Source organism: Marmota marmota, unplaced genomic scaffold (assembly GCF_001458135.2).
Source record: "Marmota marmota marmota unplaced genomic scaffold, marMar, whole genome shotgun sequence".
Classification (NCBI taxonomy): Eukaryota; Metazoa; Chordata; class Mammalia; order Rodentia; family Sciuridae; genus Marmota; species Marmota marmota.
The window spans coordinates 8,284,287-8,309,878 of NW_026000068.1; the positions used below are offsets into that span (position 1 = coordinate 8,284,287).

Genomic DNA, 25,592 nt, shown 5'->3' on the forward strand with positions numbered 1-25,592 from the left:
ATCTCGTAAGTTGCTGAGGCTGGCCTTGATGGTCTGGTGTCTTGACAGTCTGCTCTTTCCTCCTGGCAGAAAGAATAACTGATTGTTTAAAGTGAACCTTCCTAATTGTCTTAGTCTGTTTTGTGCTGCTATAACAAAATACTGCAGACTAGGTAGTTTATAGACAACATAGGTTTGTTTGGCTGATGGTACTGAATATGGGGAGTCCCAGATCCAGGGCCCAGTTGGTCAGGGCCCTCTTTCTGCATCATCCCAGATGACCCACATGGCTTTGGGGTGGCCAGGGCTGCTTGGGTACGACCCCCTCCCTTCACAGGCAGTTCCTTTTCTGTTGTTCAGAGGTTTGTTTGCTGAGAGAACGCCGTTGGCCTAGATGCTGTCTTGCCTGCTTTTCATGGTTGATTAAAGTGATGTAAGTTCTTCACGGTTCTGCTTTATTTTAAAGAATTCAAACTGCGCGGAAACAGCAGGTAGGAGTGACGGTAGTTCTTTAATGTTCCTTCCTGCTCTGCGTTAGTGGGAGGTCTCCAGAGTATGGTGTGTGTGTGTGTGTGTGTGTTTATATATGTGGTGAGAATTGTTGTAAGGACTTGTTGGCTGATAGGACTGTGGGGGTGGAGGCTCGGGAGGAGTGGCAGTCTGAACTGAAGGCAGATACTGGTCACCCTCTTACTGCCCAGTGTGTGTGTGGGGGCATCATCTTTTCTCTTAAGGCCTTCAACTTATCAGATGAGGCTCACCACACTATGATGGTCTGTTTTACTCAAAGTCTACTGTTTCTTTTGGTTTTTTTTTTTTTTTTCGTACTTAGGATTGAACTCAGGGGAGCTCTACCACTGAGCTATATCCCCCAACCCTTTTTATTTTGAGACAGGGTCTTGCTAAGATGCCGAAACTGGCCTGGAACTTGCGATCCTCCTGCTTTCGCCTCCCAAGTCCCTAGCATTACAAGCATGTACCACCATACTCAGCTCAAAGCCGACTGTTTTAAGTCTTATCTAAAAACCTACCTTCACAGAAACATCTAGAGGAATGTCAATCCAGTACCAGGGTCGCGTGGCTCAGCTGGCCCCACACCACCCTCCCTCCCTGTGCTGTCTTGGTGGGGCGTGTGTGTGTGTGTGGCTCTGAGTGTTCTGACCCGCGGAGCCTGCCGTCACCCCTTCATTGCTATTGCTGTAGAGGCCGTGAACAGATCCCTGGTGTCATGTCCTCCCTTCTTCCTGCCTGGACCTGGCACACGCACAAGTTGAGACCCCTCTTTTTTCAGGTCATGGTCATTTCTGACCAGGGATGTCACTGGCGTCCAGGCTGCCATCGGTAGAGGCCTGTGGTGTGTTTGGGGCAGTCTTTCTTGAGGAGGCAGGAGGGGTGTGGAGGTGTAGGTGACCCTGGGCAGGAGCCTGGAGAGCACCCTCTACCCCCGATGGAAGCTTCCTGCCCCCGAGTCCTTACTCCTGGTCCTTCATAGGTCTGTGGGGTGGCGGGGCACCTGCCGTTGGCCTTCTGAGGTGGGTCTGTGGTGTGTGCTGACAGCTGGCCGGGGGTCTGTTCCCTTCACTCCTGAGCTCTGCCCTGAGGAGCTCTCCCGGCAAGGCGGGGAGCGCTGTGCAGCACCCCTTAGCTCTAGGGGATCCCTGGCAGGGTTCACTCACTCCTAGGACAGAAAAGTGAGAAATTGGCAACTAGGCGCCCAGAGAGGGGACCTGTTGTCACTGTGATCCCAGCCCTGGTGGAGTGCAGTGCCGTGTGTCTACTAGATAATTTGACACCGGTGCTTTTGTTGATGTGAGACGATAACTGCTGAGAAATCCCTGCCTGAAATATGCTGCCGAGGGTCCTGTTTCCATGTGCATGTGCGGGCATGTGGACAGGTGTGGTCTCCGCGATTCTGGAATTTCCTGCAATAAATGACACAAAGGGCTGCTTTTGGAATCATGGAAAGGAAGACGTCACGTTGTGTCCAGTCTGTCTTATTAATGTCAGGAAGTTGTGGCATAGTGGAGAAGTCCTACCATCCAGAGAAGCTCCAAGTGAGGTCTAGGGTGCCGGCTGGAGTCCCAGGTGTCCCTCCCATTGTGTAACAGAAGCCCTCAGGACAGGCCCACTGCAGAGAGGAGTCGGCAGCGAGAGCCCCGGTTAGCAGAGAAACTGCAAGTTCCAGGAGCTTGTTAGTGGATCGATCGGCCGCTCACTCCATGTTCTTTTCTCTTTAAAATCAAACTATTGAAAAGCTTTTCACACTATGAATGGATCACTCCAAAGAGTGCATCTGCTAGAGAATGCTCTATTGAACGGCTTTCATTGAGTTGAGGATGTTGTGAGGATGTTGATGTTGAAACCTGTCATTGGTGTCCTCTAGAACTTAAAACAACATCCATGATCTACTGTCCTCTTGGGAGGGCAGCTGGGAGGCTTATTGAGATATCAGGCAGGGGCGGGGGTCCGTGAAAAACGGTGTTTTTATTAAGAATCTGGTGGTAGTAGCACTGGTCCACTGTGGGGTTGCTCTGAACTTGACCTTGATGTCCCAAAGCAGTGGCAGGTACTGGAAGTGCTGGCCGTGGCTTGAGTATTAGCTCTGGGTTGGATTTTATCGTCTCACTGCATCTGCATGTCTGAGGAGGTGGACCCGAGTCTTAGCCTGCTATAAGGTGTCTCAGTTAGCTCTGGCTGCTATAACAAACACGGTAGACTGCGAGGCTTGTGAATCACAGGAACCTCATTCTCACAGTTCTGGAGGCTGGAAGTTCCAGATCAGGTGACAGCAGGGTTGGTTTCTGTTGAAGACGGCCACCTTCTCTCTGTGTCTCCACATGGTGGCAGAAGGGGCTACAGAGATCTTCAAGGTGCCTTTCATGAGGTTCCACCCTCATGACCTCATAACCTGGAGACTCTACCTCCAAATATCACCACGTTGTGGGTAGGGATTCCAACAGGCAGTGCCCTCTGCGACCAATGGCTGCCTCCTTTGGCCTTGTGTTTCTTGTCCTTTGGTCATTCCCGAATACATTTTCCTCACGTGTGTGGGGGACGTGCGTGTGTGTGAGAGTGGATGCGTGTGTGCTGGGGATGTCAGGCCTGGGTATTTAGACTCTGCAGTTTCAAAGGACGGCACAGGGTCCCCACCCTTCCTCCTACCACTGACTTGATGGACTGATAGAGTAAACCCTGCTTCTGGAATTCCTCCGACCCCACAGGGAACGTCACAGAGTTCCAGGGGGGAAGAGCCCTTTCTCTGGGAGTCACAGGGGGAAAAATCTGCTAGTGCCAGCACAGACTTCAGTGTGACTCACATTCATGGGCAGTTTTGATGATATGCTGCTGATAAGGCAAATGCATTCATGAATTGGGAATCTTTCCATGGCAACCGTACAAAACCCAATTCATATTAACTTATCATCTTTTCTTCTCTCTCTCTCTCTCTCTCTTAAAAAAAAAAGAACAACAAAAAGAAGGGTGCAAAGTGTTATCACCCCACATAATTGGAAAGTCTAGAACCACCATGTCAGGTGAGGCTTGATCCAGCTGCCCTTACCGTGGCTGCAGGACCGGGTTCTCTGTCTTTCCACTCTGCCTTCCTTGACTGGAGCCTTGCCCTCTGGCTTCACCACCTTCTCCTGGGCAGCAGCAGAGCACAGTGGCTGCCAGAGCCCTGCACCCTCTTGCCCCCTCCTCCAGCCAGAGCTATGGAAGCTCTCCCCATAGCTCTTGCTCAACCCCTGTATCATTGGCCCTGTTAGGTGACATGCCTCTCCAACCCAGTCTCTGTGCTCAGGGATGGAGAGGTGACAGCTGGGATCCCTGGAAGGGGGAAGGCTCATTCCCATGGAAACTGTGGGGCTGACTCAGAGTGACTCATTTCCCAAAGAACAATTGCGCCATGTTAACCAGAGGAGAGGATGAATGTTGGAGGCCACAAACACCGCCCCCCCCCCCCACTGTGGCACTTTTGAGATTTGTCCTGTAATGAAAAGTGACACTAGCCAGTTTAGAGGAGAGATGGTCACTGTGCACAGGGGATCAAGGTTGGTAAAAGTGGGCTGAGTTCTTAGGGCCGAGAAACCTAGCTCCAAACAGCAGAACTTTCTTGTCCCGTCGTCTGGAGATGGGAAGTCTGAAGCCCAGGGGTCATGGGAGGCCATCTTCACCGAGGCCTGCAGAGGAGAGTTCATCCTGCCTCTGCCAGCCCTCAGTGTCCTCTGCAGTCTCTGCCATGTGGTCACATGGCCATGTGGTCACATGGCTTCTCCCTGTGTCTCCCCCCTCTCCTGTAGGACTGTAGTCACATTGGATTGGGGTCTACTGAGGTGTGGTCTTGTCTTAACTGCTCCCATCTACAGTGACCCTGTCTCCAGATAAGTTCACGCTCATGGGCACGGGGGTCAGGACTTTACCATCTCAATCTTCAGGGTCACAGTTCATTCCATAGAAAAGCCTTTCTGGGGAGCCTCGGGGAGGACTTGGTGGCTTGGTGTTTATTTTGGCTGATGGGCAAGGCTGGCTGCAGGCCCTTGGCCCCGACTGTTTTATGGTGGAGTTGCTTTGTCTCACCTCATAAGGGGTCTGTGGACCCCACAGAGAGGGCTGTGGCTTAGGGCCCAGTGGGCACTGGAGACAGTGAGCCAGGGACCTGCCACATGGATGGATTTGTCTCCACCTCCACGACCTGCTGCTTCCTGTCCGTCATGGTCCGTGGACACCAGTGAGTGCAGGGATGCGGGGACCAAGACTCAGCTTTGCATTCTGGCTTCCTGTGTCCCTCGCCAAGGGACCCAGGCAAGTTCAGTGGCTGCAGGCTGTAGAGGCCATCCTGTGAACCAGGTGACAGGTCTCTTCTCACGGTCGCTGTGTAAGACGTGCAGGTGGGATGCTGTGCCTGGCAGCCGGCGGGGGCTTCCCGGTGGTCTCATTGCTGTTGCTGCTGGAGACGTGCACAATGGCGGACCTGTCATACGCTATCCCCTCACCAGTGCATGACGGTGGGCGTGTTGTCCACTGTCCCCTCACCCATGCATGATGGCAGGCCTGTCGTCTGCTGTCCCCTCACCCATGCATGATGGCGGGCCTGTCATACACTGTCCCCTCACCAGTGCATGATGGCGGGCCTGTCGTCTGCTGTCCCCATGCACAATGGTGGGCCTGTAATATACTGTCCCCTCACCCGTGCACAATGGTGAACTTGACATACACTCTCCCCTCACCCATGCATAATGGCAGGCCTGTTGTCTGCTGTCCCCTCACCCATGCACGATGGTGGGCCTGTCATAAGTTGTCCCCTCACCCATGCACGATGGCAGGCCTGTCGTCTGCTGTCCCCATGCACGATGGTGGGACTATCATACGCTATCCCCTCACCCATGCATGATGGCGGGCCTGTCATACACTGTCCCCTCACCAGTGCACGATGGCGGGCCTGTCGTCTGCTGTCCCCATGCACAATGGTGGGCCTGTAATATTCTGTCCCCTCACCCGTGCACAATGGTGAACTTGACATATACTCCCCTCACCCATGCACGATGGCAGGCCTGTTGTCTGCTGTCCCCATGCACGGTGGTGGGACTGTCATAAGCTGTCCTTTCACCCATGCACGATGATGGGCCTGTCGTCCACTGTCCCATCACCCATGCCCGATGGCAGCCTGTCGTCTGCTCTCCTCCTCACTCACCAACCTGCTGTGGGGTTATGTTTCCTTGTCTTTCTGGAGACCAGTGGTCTCAGGCTGTTGGGGTGGACCTTGCTGTCCACCTGTTCAGCAGAGGTCCTAGAGGAGCTCAAATGCTATCACCCTTCTAGGAACAGAGGACACTGGGAAAATCAGGCCACCTCTACCATAAAGTTGCTGATGGTGTGCACGTCGGCCATGACTCTGTTGATGGTCTCAGATATTAATATTTAATATGCCTAATGGTTTGGCAGATATTTAGTTACCAGCTCTCCAGAATCAACTTTCAGCTTGCTTCTCTATCCTGTTTGGACCTTTTCTCCAGAGCCGCACAGTGTCCACCTCTCCCCAGGTCTCCTCCTGGCTGTCAACGAGGCCATCTTTCCCAGCACCTGCTCCGAGTATCTCCTCCATCTCATTTGATGGCAGCCGCATCCGCCCAGTTGCTTACCTGAACTTTGGGGTCCTCGTGGGCTCTTCTCTTCCTTTCACAAACCATGTTCACTCTAATAGAAAAACTTCACAAGGTGTCTGGAATCCAAACGTCTCTCTCCTCTGCCCCTCTGCTGGGTGATGGCCACTGCCACCTTCCTGGTCTCCTGGAGCCTGCTTCTGGCCCCGCAGCCAGACCTGAAGCAAAGTGGACAGCCCACTCCCCTCGGCTCTGAGGGGCTCCTCCCCCGGCACCCTGCTCCATCCTGCTGGCTGTGGACTCCTCCCAGGGAAGGCGCGGTCCTGAGGATGCTCTGTGTTTCCTCTCTGGGGCTGTTTCCCCTCTTCGTCCCCCAGGCTCATTCCCTCGGCTCCTTCATGTCCTGGGTCCAACAGCCCCTTCTCCCCAGTCTCCCCGCCCCACATCCTGCCCTGTCCTCACATCCTACCTGCCCCGTATTACAGTCTAAATCACCCGAGCGCTTACCCGTCTCCGAGGCCTGAGGTGGAGCCGAGTCTTCCCTGATCTCTCCACACGCCATGCCTCCCTCCCATCTGATCAGAAGACCTTGAGCATGAACCAGCAGGTGATTTGCTCCACAGTGTCACTGAGAGCTGGGGACTGGGGGTCCTTGTTGCACTTACCCAGCGCCTGGAGGTCAGTGGTGGGTTGAGGACGCTGAGGCTTTGCCCCTCTGACCCGCTTCCCCTCTTCGTTTCTAGACCGGCCTTATTGTCGCCTGCTACCATGGCTTTGTGGACACTGTGGTGGCCTTAGCCGAGTGCCCCCACGTTGACGTCAACTGGCAGGACAACGAGGGGAACACGGCCCTAATCACAGCTGCGCAGGCAGGTAAGAGCTGGCCTGGCCTTCCTCCTGGGGCTCTGCTCTGGCAGCGTGGCCTTCGTGTCGGAAGGATGCAAACCGATCTGTGCTCACAGGTGCAAGGAGGGGGCTGACGGGTGTGCGGGCCCCTCCTCTCTGTGCGTTGGGGACCATGAGGAGGTGACCCACTCCTGGGGAATGCAGCGTGGGGCAGGCCAGTTCCCGATGTAGCTGGCTCCTTTGGATATGCAGTTGCACCAGAGACCCAATCTCCCCGCCCCCTCACCCAGAACGTCACAGCCCGTCAGCTCCCCGAGAAGTCATGGCTGGTGCTGTGAACCCACTAGAGGAAGAGACAGGAAGAGACTCCACCATGTTTTAGTGGCAGCTAAACATGAAAGTAGATCCACTTGGAAGTGACCTTGCACTTTACCTACAGATTTAAAGGAACACCAGGAATTGCTTTCTGAGGGCTGTTAGACTATTAGCATACCAAGGTGAGGCTGAATTAGCGAGATGGCCCTGAAAGTGTGGGTTGGTACAGGTCCTCAGGCCTGTTCACTGTCATCTCAAGAAGCCAGCACTTACATTACCATGGCCACGTGCATCCTGGCCTCCTCCTTCGATTGTGTTCAGACACTTTTTGAGGTCAATGTGAAACCTGCATTTTCCCCTCATGGTAACACTTCAGTCTTAACTGAGGTCTTGACCAAGTCTGTAACTCATCTTTTCAAAGAAATTGGCTTCCAACGAATAATCAGACCTTTGTACCCTCAGGCTCCACATCAATCATGGGTAGAAAATATTTTACAAAGTTTGTACTGAACACATTCAGATTTTATTCGTGTTATTATTCCCTAAACAATTCAGTGTAACAATGATTTTAATGTAGTATTTATGTTGAAGTAGGTGTTATCAGTAATCTAGAGATTTAAAGTGTGCAGGCAGATGTATAAGTTATATGCAAATTCTATGCCGTTTCTATAAGGCATGTAGGCCTCGAAGTCCCCGAGGAGGGACAACTGTGTATCTGCCTCATCAGTCAAGACCTCAAATGCAGGTAATGCAGCTGCCTCAGACTGAACCAGAAAGAGAAGGGTTTGTGTATTAAGGAACTTGAGGTAGTTCACAAACAGGGCCCAGGGCCAAGAAGCCGGAGGAAATGCTCCAAACCACACTGTCCCTTGACCTTGGTAAGGAAGTGTCTGCTGTTGTCCCCAAAGACAGACCTCCTGTCCCTTCTTGCTGCCTTGGCTTCTGTGTCAGTGCTTGCCTGGGTGGATCTGATTGGGGTCCCTAGGAAAACTGGAAACTCAGTATACGATTGTTTCATTCCGCAGAGTGGGAGGTGGTCTGTGCACCCCTCTTGTCCGTCAGGACACAGGGCAGAGGGCTCCCGAAACTCAGAAAGGACCGGGGTTTGTGCTAACACCTGTTTCCCTAAGTGTGGTCTCCATTGAGGACTCCAGGCACTAGAAGCCGAGGTCACAACTTTGAGAGCAGCATGTGAAAGGCCATGGTGAGGTGCTTGGTGACGGGAACCTCTGGAGGGCCAGGCACCGTGTCAGGGACCAGGACTCACAGCACGGGGAGGCTTTGTCCTTAAGTCATTTTCTAGCTCACGGGACAGAAATAGACGTGGAACCCAGCGCTGTCTGTTGGGGCTCTGATGAAGGGGTGCCCTGGGTGTCATGGAATAAGATCACTCCATCTGGCCTGGATGTTCAGGGCAGGGATTGCTGAAGAGGTGGCTCGAGTCCAGTGTTCTAGAAGTCAGAGGCAGGTCCTTTGTTACAATGGATTGCAAAGCCCTGGGGCTGAGCTGGAGCTGAGAGAATCTCAGGAATGGCTGGTCTGAGGGACAGAGCAGGTGGTTGGTGGTAGGATGAAGTTACCTGGGAGAGACGAGAGGCCCTTGAAGAAGGCAGGGGCCTGATCACCCAGGGTCTGGTGCAAGGGGATGTATTCCAGTGGCATGGGGCCTAATGTGTGGTGATGGGGCCCCAGGAGGTTCCAGAGCGTGTGGCTGGAGCACTGTGGTCAGAGGATGTGAGGTGGGCAGTGGAGAAGGGTGAGTGGCGGGCGTTGTGGTCAGGCATCTGCACAGGGTCAGCGCTGGCTGCAGAGGGGACAGAGAACAGGGAGTGGGAGACATACAGGCTTCGTTCTGGCCATGGGGCCTTTGAAATGCTGTGAAACATCGAGTGAGCCGGCCTGGCTGGCGGTGGAGAGGACAGCACTGTCCTCGCTGTCCCTCCTGGCAAAAGCTGGTTTACTGGGATGGGGGACCCTGAGGGCGGGGGTAGGATCCTGAGCAGTGTGAGAACGGGAGGGAGGGAAGGAGGCTCCTTTTCTGATTAATTTGCGGGAGTGTTCACTGGGGCTGTTTAAGACTTTTTTTATTTTGTATTCACATGTAAGTAACAATTTATCTAGAAAAATAGCGCACCCCTCCCTTCCTCCCTTCCTTCCTCATTTCCTTCATTTCCTTTGGTCTCACAGAGGAAGAGGTGGAGCCCAGCCTGCTCTCTGCGTCTCTGTTATGGTTTGGGTGTGGGGGTCCCCCCAAAGCTCACGTGTGAGACAGTGCAAGAAGGTTCAGAGGTGAAATGACTGGGTCGTGAGAACCGTAACCAGCCCGTGACGAATCCCCTGATGGAATTAACTGAGTGACAGCCGAAGTGGTGGGCGTGGCCGGAGGAGGTGGGCGTGGCCGGAGGAGGTGGGCCTGAGGCGTGGCTTGGGGGTATCTGGCCAGTGGTCTCTCTGCCTCCTGATCACCATGTGAGCTTCCCTCTGCCATCCTCTCCCACCATGATGCCCTGCTGAGCCCTGAGCCCTGAGCAATGGAGCTGGCCTTCTATGGACTAACACCCCTGAAACTGAGCCTTCAATTAAACTTTCCTTCTCCACATTGTTCTGGTGAGATCTTTCAGTCCCAGCAGTGAAAAAGGTAAAATGGTGCCATACCTGGAGGAGCTCCCACCCCACCCTTGACACTGGGAGAGGAATCCAAAACCCCCACTGTGTGCGCCTCAGTCCTTTTTGTGTTTGAGTTAAACTCAGTGCTTTTCCTTTAGGAAACTCCCCCGCCCCCATCTCTGGCTCCGAATCTGCCTTGTTTTGTTTGTGCCCCCCTTGGGTGTCCATGGACCTGGAGATGAGGTCACCTGTCCAGCTCCAGTTTTCTCTCACCATTCTGTCTCCATCCTTTCACTCCAGGGTCCAGGGAAACCCCTCAGGTCCCCCACTACCTGGTTTGGTGGCCATTTCCCAGTGCTTTCTTTAGAAAGCTCAAGTTGGCAAGTAGTTCCCCCATTTGTATCTGTTTGCCTGTTGGTACCAGGGGTGAACCCAGGGTGCTGAGCCACTGAGCCACATCCCAGCCCTTTCTGTTCTTCTTCCTTTGAGACAAGGTCTCACTAAGTTGCTTAGGGCCTTGCTAAATTGCTGAGGCTGGCTTCGAACTTGAGATCCTCCTGCCTCAGCCTCTCCTGAGCTGCTAGGATTGTAGGTGTGTGCCACCACGTGTGGCCCAAAACTTTGGTCTGAGAAATTGAGAACAGTTGAATGAAAAGTAAGAGAATCTGCCCATAAGATTCCACAGTGGCCAGCAACTGTGCCAATTTGCTGCTTTCTCTGCTGACCCATTAGAGTTAGTGGCAGACACCCACCCTGACCTACTCCAGCAGGATCTCCTCAACAGCATGCAAAACGCATCCCTGCCACATCCAACAAATTCCACATTGATTCAGTGAAATTATTTATTATATCTTAGACTGATAGTCAAACTCCCCCCATTGCCCTGCAAACATCCTTTATAGTTTTGCTGCTGAAATTTTTTGTTGTTATTATTTTTAAGTAGACACGACAGGAGAGTGTATTTTGCCAGGTGGAGTAGAACTTGTTCTAATGAGGATCCTGTCCTGTGGTTATACATGACGTGGAGTTACACTGATCGTATATTCATATATGAACATAGGAGAGTTATGTCTGATTTATTCCACCGTCTTTCCTATTCTCATCCCCACTTCCTTCCCTTCATGTCCCTTTGTTGATGAACTTTGATAGGAGGTGAGATTACTTCAGTGTTGAGCCCCTTCAACTCGACACCCTGAAGGGGATCTGCCCTTTTTGGTTCCAGGAACAAGGCCAGCTTCATGGGCTGTGAGCTCTGTGCTGGACAGGCCCTGGCTCACAGGGCCCCTGCTCCTCTTCCTTCCTGCCCTGAATCTGCCTTGCACCTTGTCCCGATCCTGTGGCTGCCCCACTTGGTTCTGAACGTCACTGTCCTCACACTGACCAGGAGATTTTCCTTCTCTTGCATTGGGCTGCCCTTGCCCAGCCCTGACTTGAGTCCCAGGAGGCCTGTGTCCTAGGGAAGGAAGGGCTGCAGTGGCTCAGCCCAGGACCAGGACCTGGGCTATGGCAGGAAGCACTCAACAGGGTGGGTCCTGCTCCCACCCTGCAGACATCCCTGTGTCAGGGAGGGAGGTGAAACTCCAAACCTTTGTTCCTGTGTTCCGATGAAAGAAAATTTAAAGCCAGACACCAAAAGCCAAGCAAGAGAACTTTATTATTTTAAGTGATAGTAAAGAGAAAGTGAGATGAAAGCAAAGTAAAAGCAAAGCGAGACTCGTCTCTGAGCAGAGAACAGCAAAGGAGACGACGCTGTCCCCAATTTATTACTGTTTGATGTTGACCAGGAGAGCTGGGGACCACCTCTGTACTCTTTGCCAATCAGGTGTTCAACTCCTTCACGTCGGGAGGTGGAGTTTTGACCTTAGTGGGTTCTCTCTGGAACCGTCATGGTGGACGTCCTATTTAGCAGGACTTCAGCTACAAGTCAACCCCATGTTAATGTGGGCACTGGGGTCAGCAGCTGGCCAGGAGTTACCTTAGTGCACCTGCACTACTAAAGGAATCTTCCTTCCCAGACAGATGGAGACACTTACAGCCGTAATTCCTAGCTTCACATCAACCTCAGCGGACCCTGTCAAGAGATAAACCCATTAATCCTTATCTTTTGACGTGCTTTCCATTTGTTCCTTTGCTTTGGTTTATTTTATACAAATTAACTGCCGCCCTTTGCTTTCTTTTCCATTTTGCAAGTGGTTTAAAGAAGACACTAAAGTAATTCCAAGAACACCTGTGACCTAGCCACGCATTCCTGCTCATTGCTCACTACTACCTAACACCTGCACTACAGATTTCTTCTCAGCCAAGTGTGGTGGGGCTGCCATGGGAGCAGGGGGCAGCCCACCCTCTGCCTGGGGTTACCTCTGGAGAAGGCTGACCCCCCAGGCACAGGGCCCATCTTGGCCTCACATGTCCAGGGTGTTGAAGAGTGTGAGGGTGGGTCTCAGGGCATCCATGAGGACCACCTCTTCCCAACCTCTGCTTCTCTTCTGCAGGGCTCTGCCAGACTTTTGCCCTGATTTACTTAGATAGGTGTAATAATCCCTTCTGCTTCCCCAAGGTGGCCTGTCTCCACTACTCCAAGTGAGGTATCCGTAGAGGAACACAGAGACTATGATGTTAATGTGAAAGCCAGGAAGGGAATGAGGAGCTGCTCACAGTTTCCACTTTTACCAAGGGGGGCTCTTCTGCTCCAACCAGGAGGTGGTCTACTCCAATACCATTCTATAATCATCCGCTTGATGATTCCAAAAGTTGTAGCAATAGGTGCTGACAACTAAAGAAAAATCACAGCAGAATTAATATGAGAGAAAGAGGGAGTGGAAGAGAGAGCCCCTCTCCCCGTCCTGACTCTCTGTTCCAAGTCAGCACTTGGGTCCTCAGGAGCCACGGTGCAGCCAGCTGCAGTCAGACCTCACACACGTGTACACACACTTGTAACTTGCACAACCAGGATAAGCTTCTGATTGTAATCCTCTGCCCTTGGTCTGGCTAGGAGCTCCTTCTGTGTCCTCCTGGTCCTCACAGCCACCCTCCTGAGGGTGACCTGTGCTCCCTGTACTTTCCACTGAGACCCAAGTGTGGCAAGGAGGAGGGAGCATGTTGCTTTTGCTTATTGGACCTGGCTCTCCTCACAGCCCTTCTTCTTGAAGGACTTGCTGAATAAGTATTTGTTTTAAAAGAAGATACTGTGTGGAATGGAGGAACCGAGGCTCACTTACGTGCCCCACAGCTACTGGGTGGGCAGGTCTTGAATGAACCATGTGATCAAGGCTGCACTGGGGTTCTGTGAGCAGGCATGACTGTCTGCGGTGTCAGCCCAGGTGGCAGGAAGCGGAGTGAGTGGCAAGCAGCCTAGAGGCACTGATGAAGGAACTCACTCCAGGTGGCAGGGCAGGGTTGAGACAGACCCTGTGAGGGTGGCCCAGGCCGAGAAGGCGACCACTCCAAGCTGGGGCTGGGCCAGGGAGACCAGGCCTGTCTCCTGATGAGCCAGTCTGAAACTTCAGGGGTAGCAACCCCAGCAGGTGCAGGAGGAGGCCAGCCTCCCAGGCCAGAAGCAAGCACAGAGGGAGAGAAGAAATGCACAGAGATTGTTCTGAATTGCTTCCTAAAGGGCTTGGCAAATCCCGAGTTTCCTGCCCCTGCCCAGCATTTTCCTGTGGGCCTCTGTATTCCTGTGAGGTCCTTCCTTGGGAGCAGAGTACCGCCCCTCTGTGAGCTGGGCAGGCAGGAGGGAGCTGGGCAGCCCAGCCCCACCCTCCATCAGTCTCCGGCCTGTCCTGCAGGCAGCCAGCTCTGCTCCCCCATCTGCTCCCGCCCTGCTCTGGGGAAGAATTCCTGGGAGAGTCCTGCTCTCCTTCTGGCCGGTGGGATGCTGTATTTCCAAAGCCGACAGTTCCCTCTACTGGCCTCGTTGGGGGAACTACATTTTGAGCACCTGGAGTGACAGCAGTCAGGTTTTTAGGCAACCTAAATTCTCTAGTCTTTTTATTTTCTGTTTGCTTTCCTGGAATCAAGGAGTCCCCGTTTCATTTGTTACTATGTTCTTAGTGACGGCACGATCCTTACCCCCTAACCGGCCTCAGGAATCGTTGAATGAATCAGTGATTAGTTGTGTTGTCTTGATAATCAGAAACCTTTTAATAAATGAGCTTCTGCATGCGAGGGGAGAAGAAGGAACCTTCCCGTCTTTTTCACTTGATGAATATTTGTCACACTCCCCTGGGTGTTCACTAGGAGACTGCTGGTGACGTGGGGCAGTTTGTGGGATGATGGGGGAAAGCTGAGGGGTTCCCTTCTGTGGTTTCTGTTCCCTCTGAAGTAGGAGGTGAGTCATCTCCTAGGAGAGGAGCTTGCCATGAGGCAGGTGGCTTTAGACTGTAAAAAGTTCAAAATTTCCCACATGCTTGGTGGGTAGTCAACCAGGAAGCACAGGAGTGGGCCAGGCCAAGCGGCCCCTCAGGCTCGGGTACCAGGGACTTCTACCACCTCAGACGTGCTGTGGGTGGAGACGCCATTGCTACATGGACCCAGAGCCTGGGGCCGGGGTGGAGCCGGAGTTGGCTGTGGTTTTCCTCCTGCTCTTGCGCTGTGGCCTGTCCACTCACTTGGTTAGAAGCACGCTGAATCAACTACTTGTCTCCCGCCTCCTGCCCTCCGGGTCTGGCCACCATCCTCTGCCTCCTGTGTGCACCTACCCCAGCATCCTGGTGACCTCTGGCCACAGGGTAGCGCTGGCGAACAGGATGGATAGGATCCTCACCAGGCAGTGGCTGGGAATCCTTGTCCCTGCCTTGCATTCTTTTGGAATGGCCCTGAGCTCATTCTCTTCTTTTTAAAAACAGATTTTAGATTTTAGAACACTTTAGACTTAGAGAAAAACTGCAAATTGTACAAAGAATTCCTGTGAATCCCAGTTTCCTCTGTTGCTCAGATCTGCGATAGTGTAACGCTGTTGACCGAGGACTGAGCCTGTGGCCATGTGTTGTTATTATTAAAAGTCCCCTCTTTATTTGGATTTCCCCAGATTTTCCTGTCCCCGGTTCCCATCTGACATCCCACAGCGCATGTGGTCATCGTGTCCAGGAGCCTCAGATGTTCCATTTTTGATGTGTGTCTGTGTCCACAGAGGGAGGCTCTGGGCTCCAGCCCGGGTGCCGTGGTTGACAGGGTGGCTGTCATGGGGAAGACAGGAGCCACTGAGTGCATCCACAGGTTCTGGTATTCTGTTCTCGTGATGCTGAATCTGGCACCGGGCCCTGGGGGAGGCCTGGGCCTCGGCAGGGAGGCAGGGTTCTCGGGGCAGCTGGCAGCCTCCAGTCACTCAGCCCTCTCAGTCTGCAGGCAGAGTCTCATTTCTGTCCCACCTCAGGAGAATGATGGCCTCACCTCCTCTCCCACACACACAGTGCCACCCATTGGAGGCCTCTGTCCTGAAATTGGAGAGTCTAACCCTGGGGGTCCTGGCTCCTCTAAGGCTTGGGGGCTTCCTTGGGGTGGGGGAGATGCTGAGTTAACCAGAGGAGTGCAGGGAAGTGTCCATGACGTCCAAGCTTGTGGCCCTGACGTGGAGCTGGGCCTAACAGCGTTGGAGTGACCTGGGAGGCTGTTGGTATGTAAGGACGGATGTGGCTGCACACCCAGCACCTCCCCGGGGCTCTGCAAAAGGGACTTGTGCAGACTGCTCACATCCCCAAGGGAATGCTCACCATCACCTGCAGGGGCCAGGATGGGGGCAGGCAGCTGAGCGGGGTGGCTAGCCAGGGCCAGGGACAAAGGCGCTGGGAGAGGACCTGTTTCCCACTTGGTGTGGTTGGTCCTGGGACAGTGCGGAAGGGTCCTCTAGGTCAGTAGTTCTCAACGCAGGTGATTTACCCCCTCCCGTTCCCACCCTACCAGGGGACAGGTGGCAGTGTCTGGGCCCATATTTTGTTGCCACAGGTGGGGCAGGAGTTGGGGGTTCGTTGCTGCTGGCACTTCGTGGGTCGAGACCAGGTGCTGCTAGCTGTCCTTCAGTGCCCAGGACAGCTGCACCCCAGAGTGATCCAACCCAGGATGCTGTAGGGAATCGAGGTGTGTCTGTGGTCGGGTGTGTGTGTGGTCGGGGGAGTCCAGCACCGAAAGACTGAGGGGGTGGGCTAGCCTTGGGCTTGGGTGGCAGACCCTAGCTCTACTTGAGACAGGGTTTCCAGGGTTGGATGCTTGAACTATTGCCTTTTGCACAATGGTCTCCTTATTCACCCCGACTGAGAGCACCTTGGGCTTTTTGAGAGTATCTCTGGCAATAAGCAGAAAATTGGATCCGTTTTTGGAGGAGCAAGATGAGAAAGGGGAGAAATCTATACTCCCCAGTGAGTTTCCTGAAGCTTCTCAGCTGCTCAGGGTTGTGGCTGAGGCAGCCTCCTTGTGATCATGTGTGAGTGGGGGTGGGGAGGGAGGGAGGGAGGGACAGACACTGTCTTCTGAGTGGCAGCAGAGGTGTGAGCGTGAGCTGGTGTTATCTCTTTGCTACGATGATGAGCTTTTCCTCCCTGAAGCACCAGAGCACTTGGAAATGCTTCGGAGGCTCATTCCTAGCTTAGCTTCTGTCTGCCCCAGCGGCTCCAGCTGGGAGCTGCCAGCGCCCGCCTGTGATGACACTGCTGTCCCTGCCCAGCCTCCTCTGCCGCACGGTGGGACCCTGCACCACTCAGGTGGGTGGCTGAAGGGCCCTGAGTGAACCTGAGACATCCATGTGGCCAGGACAGGGGCCCCTGCCTCCTCCTGCTTCCTGGGCTCCAGAAGGATTGCCTGGGGATCAGAGAGGAAAACGTGCAGAGCAGGAAGCTGCCCGGGGCCTGGCTTCCTCCTGCGCCACGCCCCGACACACCCCGGTCCCTCTGGAGGCCTCGTGAGACCCACACGTGCACCGTTCTCTTTCAGGGCACGCCACCATCACCAACTACCTGTTGAACTATTTCCCTGGTCTTGACCTTGAAAGGAGGAACGTGTTTGGCTTCACCGCCCTGATGAAAGCAGCTATGCAGGGCCGGACGGAGTGCGTCAGAGCCCTGATGCTCGCAGGTACGTGCCTCTTGTCCCTCTCACCTGTGGGCCCTGGAAATAACTGACTCCTGTAAAGAACGTCCCCGGAAGAGACGGATCATCCCCATGGAAACAGCCTGGCAGATGCCACAAAGAATGGGTTCCTTGTTGAGGTGGTGACAGTTGCCTTCAGGGTTGCGGAGAGGGTCACAGCCAGCCGCTGGCAGGTCAGTGCTTTGCCCTTGGCTTCCTCCCACCCACACATCTGCTCCCAACCCTGTGCACATCTGCTCTTCAGAAATGTGCATTCTGGTCTTGGCCCTGGGTGGGCCCACAGCTGTTGGAGTGGGCACAGGAGGGGGTGGTCCGATGCTGTTGGAGTGGGTACAGAAGGGGGTGGTCCGGACCAGGCTGCCTCCTGCTCGCTGGCAGTTGAGCTGCAGGATGATGTGTTGTGTGGCAGTTTCCAGAGTCAGTGGAAAGTTCCAGGCTTCAGCTTGGGATCAACAGGGCAGCCCCCTTTGTCCCTTAGGTCCTTGTCAGCCTGGAGAAGACACTCACCGGGTCCCCATCTGCAAAATGGGGGTAATGACCTCTTTCTGTCCCTCCTCCCTGAGGACGAAATAGTTCACTTTATAAACTCTCAAGGGCTATGCAGTTTTAATGAGCTACTAAACTAAATTCCTTCTGATGAACCTCTTAATTCTTTTCCTGACGTGAAACTGGGGTCAGGGATAGTCTTTAGTGCCACCTCACCGGGTTATTTGGAGAATTAAGGTAGAAGATGTGTCTAAGTACATGTAATGCACTCAGTATCCAATAGCTGTTGCTCGTATTCATTTTGCTGCCTTAATTTATCTTTATTTTTGGCTGTGGCACGGGGGTCAGCCAATTCTGCTTAGTGCTACGAGTTCCTGAAGAGCTGACATTTTCCCTCTCTTAGTCCATTCTTGCTGCTATAGCAAAATACCAGACGGGATGATTTATAAACAATATGTTTATTGCTCACAGTTCAGAGGCAGGGAAGCCAAGATCAAGGTACCAGCAGACTGATGTCCGGTGGGGGCCTGTTCCCTCTTGTCATGTCCTCCCCTGTTGCAAGGGCTGGGGGCACCCTCTGGCCTCTTGCATGAGGGCACCAATCCCATTCCTGAGGCCCATCCTGTGACCAAGCACCTCCTAAAACCCCCACCTCTTCATACCATCCCCTTGGGTATGGAGTGCCACACCTATGAAGTCTGGGGGGGCCAACATTCAGATGGTGGTTCTCCTGGGAATGCCATCAGAGTCTTCCAGATCCCGTCTCCTCCGTTAATGCTCCTTCTCTGTCCCAGGACCCCAGCTGGCTCCCCGTCTAGTTGTCATGTGTTCCTGGTTGCCTCTGGCCTGTGACAGTTTGTCTTCATGTATTGTTTATGACTCGGCATTGTGTGGTGCACCCCCACCTGAGCCTGTTTTTCTTCCATCCATCTGGGATTTGGGGATTTACAACTTTTAATTTTTTTCCTCCTGCTTTAAACTCCGAGTCTTACAGGATGCTATAGGACAAATAAACTCAAAGAACAAGGATAGAGGTTTTGAAGATTGCAAATCTACTTAGAAATATAAAAGGATCATAATTAATCCCATTGGTTGTGGTTTTGATTCAGTGGCAGTTTTAGTTTTGAAAAGCAAGAGTTAGGTTTCAGCAGAGTTTAGGCCCTGCCTGTCCTGTGTCAGTGAGAAGTGGTCCCTCCTAGTTAAATGGTGATTGTGGGATGCTCTTAGGAGTGGCAGAAGCTTCATCTGCTTTTATTACTTTTGGATTGAGTTTTAATTGAGTGCAGATTTTTAGTAATTTACTTTTTCAACTGACAGTGTGTCAGTCACATCAAATGCATTTTTCCCAACAAGTTAATTTGAATTACCAACTTTTTTTTTTCCTTTTGGTGGGGGGTCAATTGCCTTCTAATCACCCTGGAAAACATGAGGGGCTCAGTCTCACTATCATTGTCATTTCGTCTTCTTTGGGTCTCTTAGAAGTTTCTGGCATTTGCTGCAGTATTTATAGCATCTCAGAAATGCCCTCCATATCTCTTGGGGAGATGGAGCTGGGGGCGATGGGCTGGGTGTTAAGGTCACCTGTACCCCCCAGTTGTGGTTACAGATTAGACATCGGGTCTGTAGACACTCTTCCCTGTCCCCCCTGGGAGTTCTCCCCCAGTGAAGTCTGGAGCCCTTGTGGGCACAGGCCCTGCCTGTCCATGCCTCGGGCTTCCCTCTGCACTGTGCTGCTACAGAGCAGGGAGGGGGGGGTAAGTGACCCAGAAAGCCAGGGCGCAGGCTTCGACCCAGCTCCATACCTGCGGCAGTCACTTGCCTTTCTGGACCGCGGTTTCCTCTTCTCTGGGATGGAAGCCGTGATGGCGCTGAGGGAGGGAGCTCTCTCTTGCCAGGGCCACCCTAGATGCCTGCCATCAGGGCATGTCACTTAGGATTGTGTTGTTACTGTTATTAGGGAGTTTATGTTATTCATTAAGTGAATAAAAGAACAAGGCATATTTTTCTCTTTGAAAAATATCCTGTGATGAGATCCTCAACTTACTAGGGTAGTAAGCATGTAACTCAGGGGTTTCTTAACCTTGGCATGATCTTGAGATTTGGGGCCAGATAAGTTCATGTGGTGGGGGGTGGGGGGAGGTTCCGACAACTGTAGGTTGTTCAGTGATGTCCCTGGCCTCTACCCTCTAGATGGCTGAAGTATCCCCAGTCATGACAGCCAGAAATGTCCCAGGCACTGCCAAACATCCTCTGCGGAGGCCGGGGGGTGGGGGGCGGGAACGGCAACTACTGATATAACTAATAAGTGAGAAAAGATGAAAAAAGAGAAGATCTTTTCCTTCTTAGATATGTTTCTCCCTCCCAGCTGGTTCCACATTGTCTAAAATAAAGATGAGACCTTTTCCAGGGAGCATTCAAGCTGCCCCCTTAGGCTTTAGCTGGGAGTGGTCATTTGCTATTGTCACTACTAAGTTAGATTACAATTCTCAACTATTTTTATGTCTCTTATTTCCATTTAAACATATCCATATCAGGAGAACTTAAAGCATTGGAAGTTCCCAACAGCCTGAGCATTTCTTTTAGATCGACAGACCCTTCAACATGGAGTGAGTCTATGTATAGCTTAGGAAGGTTACCCAGGAGTTAACTGCAAAATAGTCATCCTGTGATAATTTGAAAAGTAAAGTGCGCAACTATTACTACATATAAAAACATGCCTTTTTAAGTTCTTCAGAGGAGGTGATCTTTGTTTCCTGAATGTTTTTCTGCACCTTAGTTTCTGAGTTGCAGTTTATTTTCAATAGCAAACATTTCAGCTTATATGTGATGAATGATCAAATTGCATGAAACCCTCAACTGTTTAGATTTTCTCACTATCTGTAACGTACAGGTACAGATCAGTTTGGGTCTGCATGTGCAGTAGAACAAAAGAATGTTAGAAGTATCAGAAATTCTAATTTAAATAAAAAATATAACTGGATTCTGGAAACCTGATTCAGTGGGTCTTTGGGTTTGGCTTCCTAATACTGTTGTCTGTGCTGATGACAATCCCAAGGGAGGCAGCAGAACCTTGTTGATTCAGTGGAATATTAATGTCCCAGAGTGACAAGTCTATTTAAATCAGTGGCTCTGAGAAGCCGCATGGAGGACAGGATTTTTTTATGGAGATTGCCAGTTCCAGGTTGCTTTCGAGAGCTCCTGTTTGTACTGAAGTGTGGCGTAAAGCAAGGCTGCTGCCTCGGGAGGAGGAAAAATCAAAGGCCTGCATCTTGCACGATTCCAGGGAGCACACAGATTAAAAGGAAGACGAAGAGCCAGAAAAGACACCGTGTTCTTGCTCCACGGTCCTGCTCATCTCCGGCAAGCCCTGACTAGACTTCTGGTAAACCAGGGACTTATACTAAGACGTTGCTTTCTGTTTATGAGGAAAATGGGAATTTTTTGTGAACTGAGAATTTGCCACACTGGAGTTGTTTCACGTTATTAGAGAAAAATTAACTCAGGAAATTCATACCACACCCCTCCACCCCCAAATCAAACCCTGAGACCAGGACTTGGGGACAAGGAGATTTTTTCAAAGATTGCTTTGGGGAAGCAGCCTGGAAGGGTGCCGGTTGGGGGAGTGAGTTAGGAAGAGACAATGCTAATGCGGTGACTTCGGGCTCCTGAGCAGGTTGCTGGTGGGTGACTGGGACTCAGTCCTGCTGGACCCTCTGAGAGATGAGCAGAATCCATCTGGGAGATACCCCAAGGGACAAGGACACTGGGGATTTATCTTCCAATTCTGGCCCCACATGGGGGCAGGGTACACCTTTCCCACCTGCCGTGCCATGGAGGTGGCTCCTCAGTCCCACTGGGCTGGACGGCAGGCTCTCCCCCGTGACCCTGCAATCCTGACTTGCTGCGCTGATTACATACCCGGTGCCCCAGACACAGGCTAGAGGTGGCCCAGCAGGAAGCTGGCAGGTCTGGCCCACCCTTGTGGTGTGTCACCTCCTGTGGCAGGAGGGCGGCCTGGGCTGGGCTGCCTAGGAAGGATGCCGTCAGGGTGGGGGCTGGTGGAGAAGAAAGAACGTGACTACTGCACCCACCGCCCACTGTCCTTGGGGGCCTGGCTGAATCCCAGGGGAAAGTGAACTGAGAGGGCGGGAATATGCATTTTTTCCCCTTTGGCACTAGTTTGGGATGTTTTCCACTGCAGTAGCAGAAGTCCTGGCTTGAGAGTGGATTCGAGAAAACAGGTCTTTTCCTCATATCTCACTAGGAGTTTTAAGGTTGGTGGTCACTGTCCAAAGCTGGTCTTGGTTCAGAGAAGACAACATGGACCTGATTTTCTTCTCCTATTCATCAATTCCCTTAGCTTCCTGCTTTGTCACCTCTTGATTCCAAGACAGTCACCAGACCTCTGGTAGGAGGCAGTGGCAACAGCAGCAAATTCACTTGTCCCTGTTCTCAGGAGGTGAATACCCCATAGGGCTCTGGCCAGCACCAGGTTGCTTGGACACAGGCAGCCGGACAAATGGGAAGCAGACTTCAGTCATTAGGTTAGACCGGTTCAGAGTCAGGGACGATATTGCCCCCCACGTGACATTTGGTAACAGCTGGATACATTGCTGGTTGTCACAACTGGTGGAGTGCTACTGATATCTCTTGAGTAGTCACCAGAGATGCTGTTAGAAGTCCTTCACTGCACAGGACAGCCCTCACCACAAGCATGGCCAAAAATGCCAATAATGCTGAGGTTGGGCAGTCTTAGGCTAGACCATTATGATCCATTGCCTAGAACTGAGTATGTTGCTTTGAATAAAATAGAAGATGATTTTGTGCAGACAACTCTTAGCTGTCAGCAAGTTGGCAAGTGGACCCATTGGCAAGAGCCTACCCTTGGTCCACAGGTTTGAATACTGTTGGGTAGGAGGCAAGGATGCTGGTGGTGTCGGGGGAGAAGATGGACACAGTGGCATTTTGGAAGTTCTCTATATCCGTTTAAAGGTATTCAAGTAAAATGTTAATCATCAGTACAGTTGATCTTCCCATGTCCTGGGTTCTGTTCCATGGATTCAGGCAACTACAGATATAAAATATCTCTAAAAAATGCATTTGTATGGAACCGGTACAGACCTGTTACCTTGTCACTGGTCACTAGACAATACAGCCTAGCAACTGTTTACACGGCATTTACCTTGCCTTAGGTTTTGTAAGTAATCTAGAAATGGTTTGGTGTCTATGGAAGTGCATGGGTTATATGCAAAGATCATGCCATTTTCTACAAGGGACTTGAGCATCTTTGGAATTTGGTGTCCATGGGGGTCTTGGAAGCAATCCCCTGTGGACACTGAAGGGTAACTGTGCTTGTCGTTCATAATTTACCTGCTATGTCCTGGCCATCAATGTCACCCTTAGCAGTGGTTTCTTAGGAAGTGAATCCCTAATTAAGCACCACTCAGATCCTAGAACTGCATGGCAGTCACAATGGCTCTTGTTCTTTGGGGTGTTTGTATTTTCTGAGCATTTTGAAAAGGTGGGGAACAACAGGAAGAAGGACGCTGCGCTCTGGACAGCTGTTCCTTTCGTTTTCCATTAGCATTTGAAAAATGTCTCTTTCACGCAGTGTTCATTAAGATTTTAATTTTGCAGTTTGTTCCTTTTTTAAGTGACATGCAATTAATTAAGGTTTAATGTGTCATCTATTTTCTGCAATGACATTTTTACTGCCCCCTTTTCATTTTAGTCAGTTTATAAATTGTACTCTAACTAATGAGTTCTCCTGATTTCTGGTTCCAAATAATTACCACTCTTGTAAGATGGCTATTCTTTAATGTGTCACAGAATTAAGACCATTAGCAGGTGAGCTCAGGTGAGCCAGGTCTGCCTGGCTCTGAGGCCACTGTGGGCTGGCAGGGCAGGGAAGTGTCAGCGCCCCCCGCCTCTCTCAGCTCAGCACGTATTGATCAGCCACCGCATGTCAACACCTGGGTCTGTGTGGGATATAAATGAAGCTGCCTCTGCCAGGCCTGTCTCCAGGGAGCTCACAGACTAGATAATTGCCCTAGTTTTTCACATTGCTTTGCCAGTAGAGATATGACTAATGGGACTTGAAATCCTGAATGATTTCTAACTGTATGTGGAGCTGAGTTTGGACCAAGATTAACAGCAACTTTGTAATAATTTCTACATTGCCAAGTTGAAATTTATGCAGAGTTCACCAGGATGATTTGGAGTTTAATGTTGGAATGTTTGTATGTGTGTGGGGGGTAGTGGGTAGAATGGAGAGACATTCAGGAAGACATTGGGGATACATCATTAAAGATTCTCTAGACAATCAGAACTGATAGGGTGCATAAATTAAGAGATTTATTTTAAGGAATTGGCTCATGCAGTTGTGGGGGTTGGTAAGTCTAAAATTTGTAGACTAGGCCCACAGGTAGGAGATAATACTGAAGTCTAGAGGCAGAACTTTTTCTTTTATTCCATGTTTTTTTGTTGGTGCATTATAATTTTTTTATGTTTTATTTATTCTACTTAGTTATACATGACAGCAGAATGTATTTCAATTCATTGTACACAATGGAGCATAACTTTTCAATTCTCAGGTTGTACACGATGTAGAGTTGTACCATTCGTGCCATTATACACGTATCTAGGGTAATGATGTCTGTCTCATTCCACCATCTTTCCTGCCCCACGCCCCCTTCCCTCCCCCACCCTCCTCTTTGCCCAATCCAAAGTTCCTCCATTCTTCCCATGCCCCCCCACCCCCACCATTATGGATCAGCACCCACTAATCCGAGAAAACATTCTGCCTTTGGTTTTATGGGACTGGCTTACTTTATGTAGCATGATATTCTCCAGCTCTATCCATTTACGTGCAAATGCCATAATTTTATTCTTTTTTAATGCTGAGAAATAGTCCATTGTGTATACATACCAGTCTCTTTATCCGTTCATCTAGGTTGGTTTCACAGATAAGCTATTGTGAATTGAGCTGCTATAAACATTGGTGTGGCTGCATCACTGTAGTATGATGTATTATAATTATATATAATGATGGGATTTGCTGTTGCATATTCATATATGAATGCAACAAGAACTTTTTCTTCTCTAGGAAATATGAGTCTTTGCTCTTAAGGCAGTCAATGATTGGATGAGGCCCAGCCACTTCTTTGGGGTTGATCTCCTTGACTTAAAGTTAACTGATTAGAAGGTGTTAGCCAAAGCTACAAGATCCCTTCAGGCCACACCTAGATTAGTGTTTGATTAAAGCACTGGATGTTCTAGTGTAGCCAAGCTGACACAGAGTACTGACCATCACACCTGCCTGCTGGGTGGTTGTTAGCACACAGAGCTGAGTGCAGGGGACCCAAGGCGCTCCCTGGAGCTCTCTACTCCATGGAGCTTGCCAGCTTTGCAGCCCAGGCAGGCCCCCAGCCACTGTGACCATCATTCATTCTGTCATGAACCTTTGTTACAGGCATGCCTCCCACCTGCCAGGATTAGATGTGTTGCAGAAGAAAAACGCATAAGTTATGGCCTCTGTTTTGGAATAGCCCACCGTCTGGTCTATAGGAATATGGGCTGCAGTCCCCCAGCCGGTTAACTACCCAGTGGGAGAGGTGAAGGACCACCATTTCCCACAAAACAGAACCCACAGAAGCTCTCCAAGTGACAGGACAGAAGAGATGGTACCAAGTGCCTTGCAAGTGACTGTTACCATTAGCATTTAGAGCACTCCAGCTGCATCATCAAGTGATCTCGAGACATCTTTGTTGTCTAGTCATATCTCCTTTGGCAGAGAGCTAAAGTGCCAAATCTTTCTTTCTTTTGGGTACCAGGGATTGAACTCAGAGGCACTCAACCACTGAGCCACATCCCCAGCCCTATTGTGTATTTTATTTAGAGACAGGGGCTCACTGACTTGCTTAGTGCCTTGCTATTGCTGAGGCTGGCTTTGAACTTGCAATCAATCCTCCTGCCTCAACCTCCCGAGCTGCTGAGATTCAGGAGAGGAGCCACTGCACCCGGCTAGAATTTTATTTCTTAAAAAAAAAAAAATCATGATTTAGATTTAGACAATTTTTTATTTAGAAAAGAGAGAAACATCAAATGATGCATGAGAAACCTTTTCTTGTTGCAGTGGTAAATGCAGTAGGTGACTGTCACATGCAGGTGGCAGTGGTCTAGGAT

At 51.2% G+C, this 25,592-nt stretch overlaps 1 protein-coding gene across 12 annotated transcripts in view; it reads left to right on the forward strand.

The window, feature by feature from the left end:
• Ankrd33b (ankyrin repeat domain 33B) overlaps positions 1-25,592 on the forward strand; it is a 76,153-nt gene that overhangs the window by 42,752 nt on the left and 7,809 nt on the right. For 2 of the 12 annotated variants that reach the window (XM_048814001.1, XM_048814002.1), the window contains exon 2: positions 16,767-16,907. In XM_048814001.1, coding sequence (XP_048669958.1) covers positions 16,853-16,907 — 55 coding nt within the window. In that variant the 5' untranslated portion in view covers positions 16,767-16,852. Of the gene's footprint in view, positions 1-6,562; positions 6,685-6,820; positions 6,951-8,263; positions 8,443-14,871; positions 15,918-16,310; positions 16,538-16,766; positions 16,908-25,592 lie in introns of those variants that run through there. The other 10 variants (XM_048813993.1, XM_048813995.1, XM_048813997.1 and 7 more) reach the window with 10 other exon arrangements.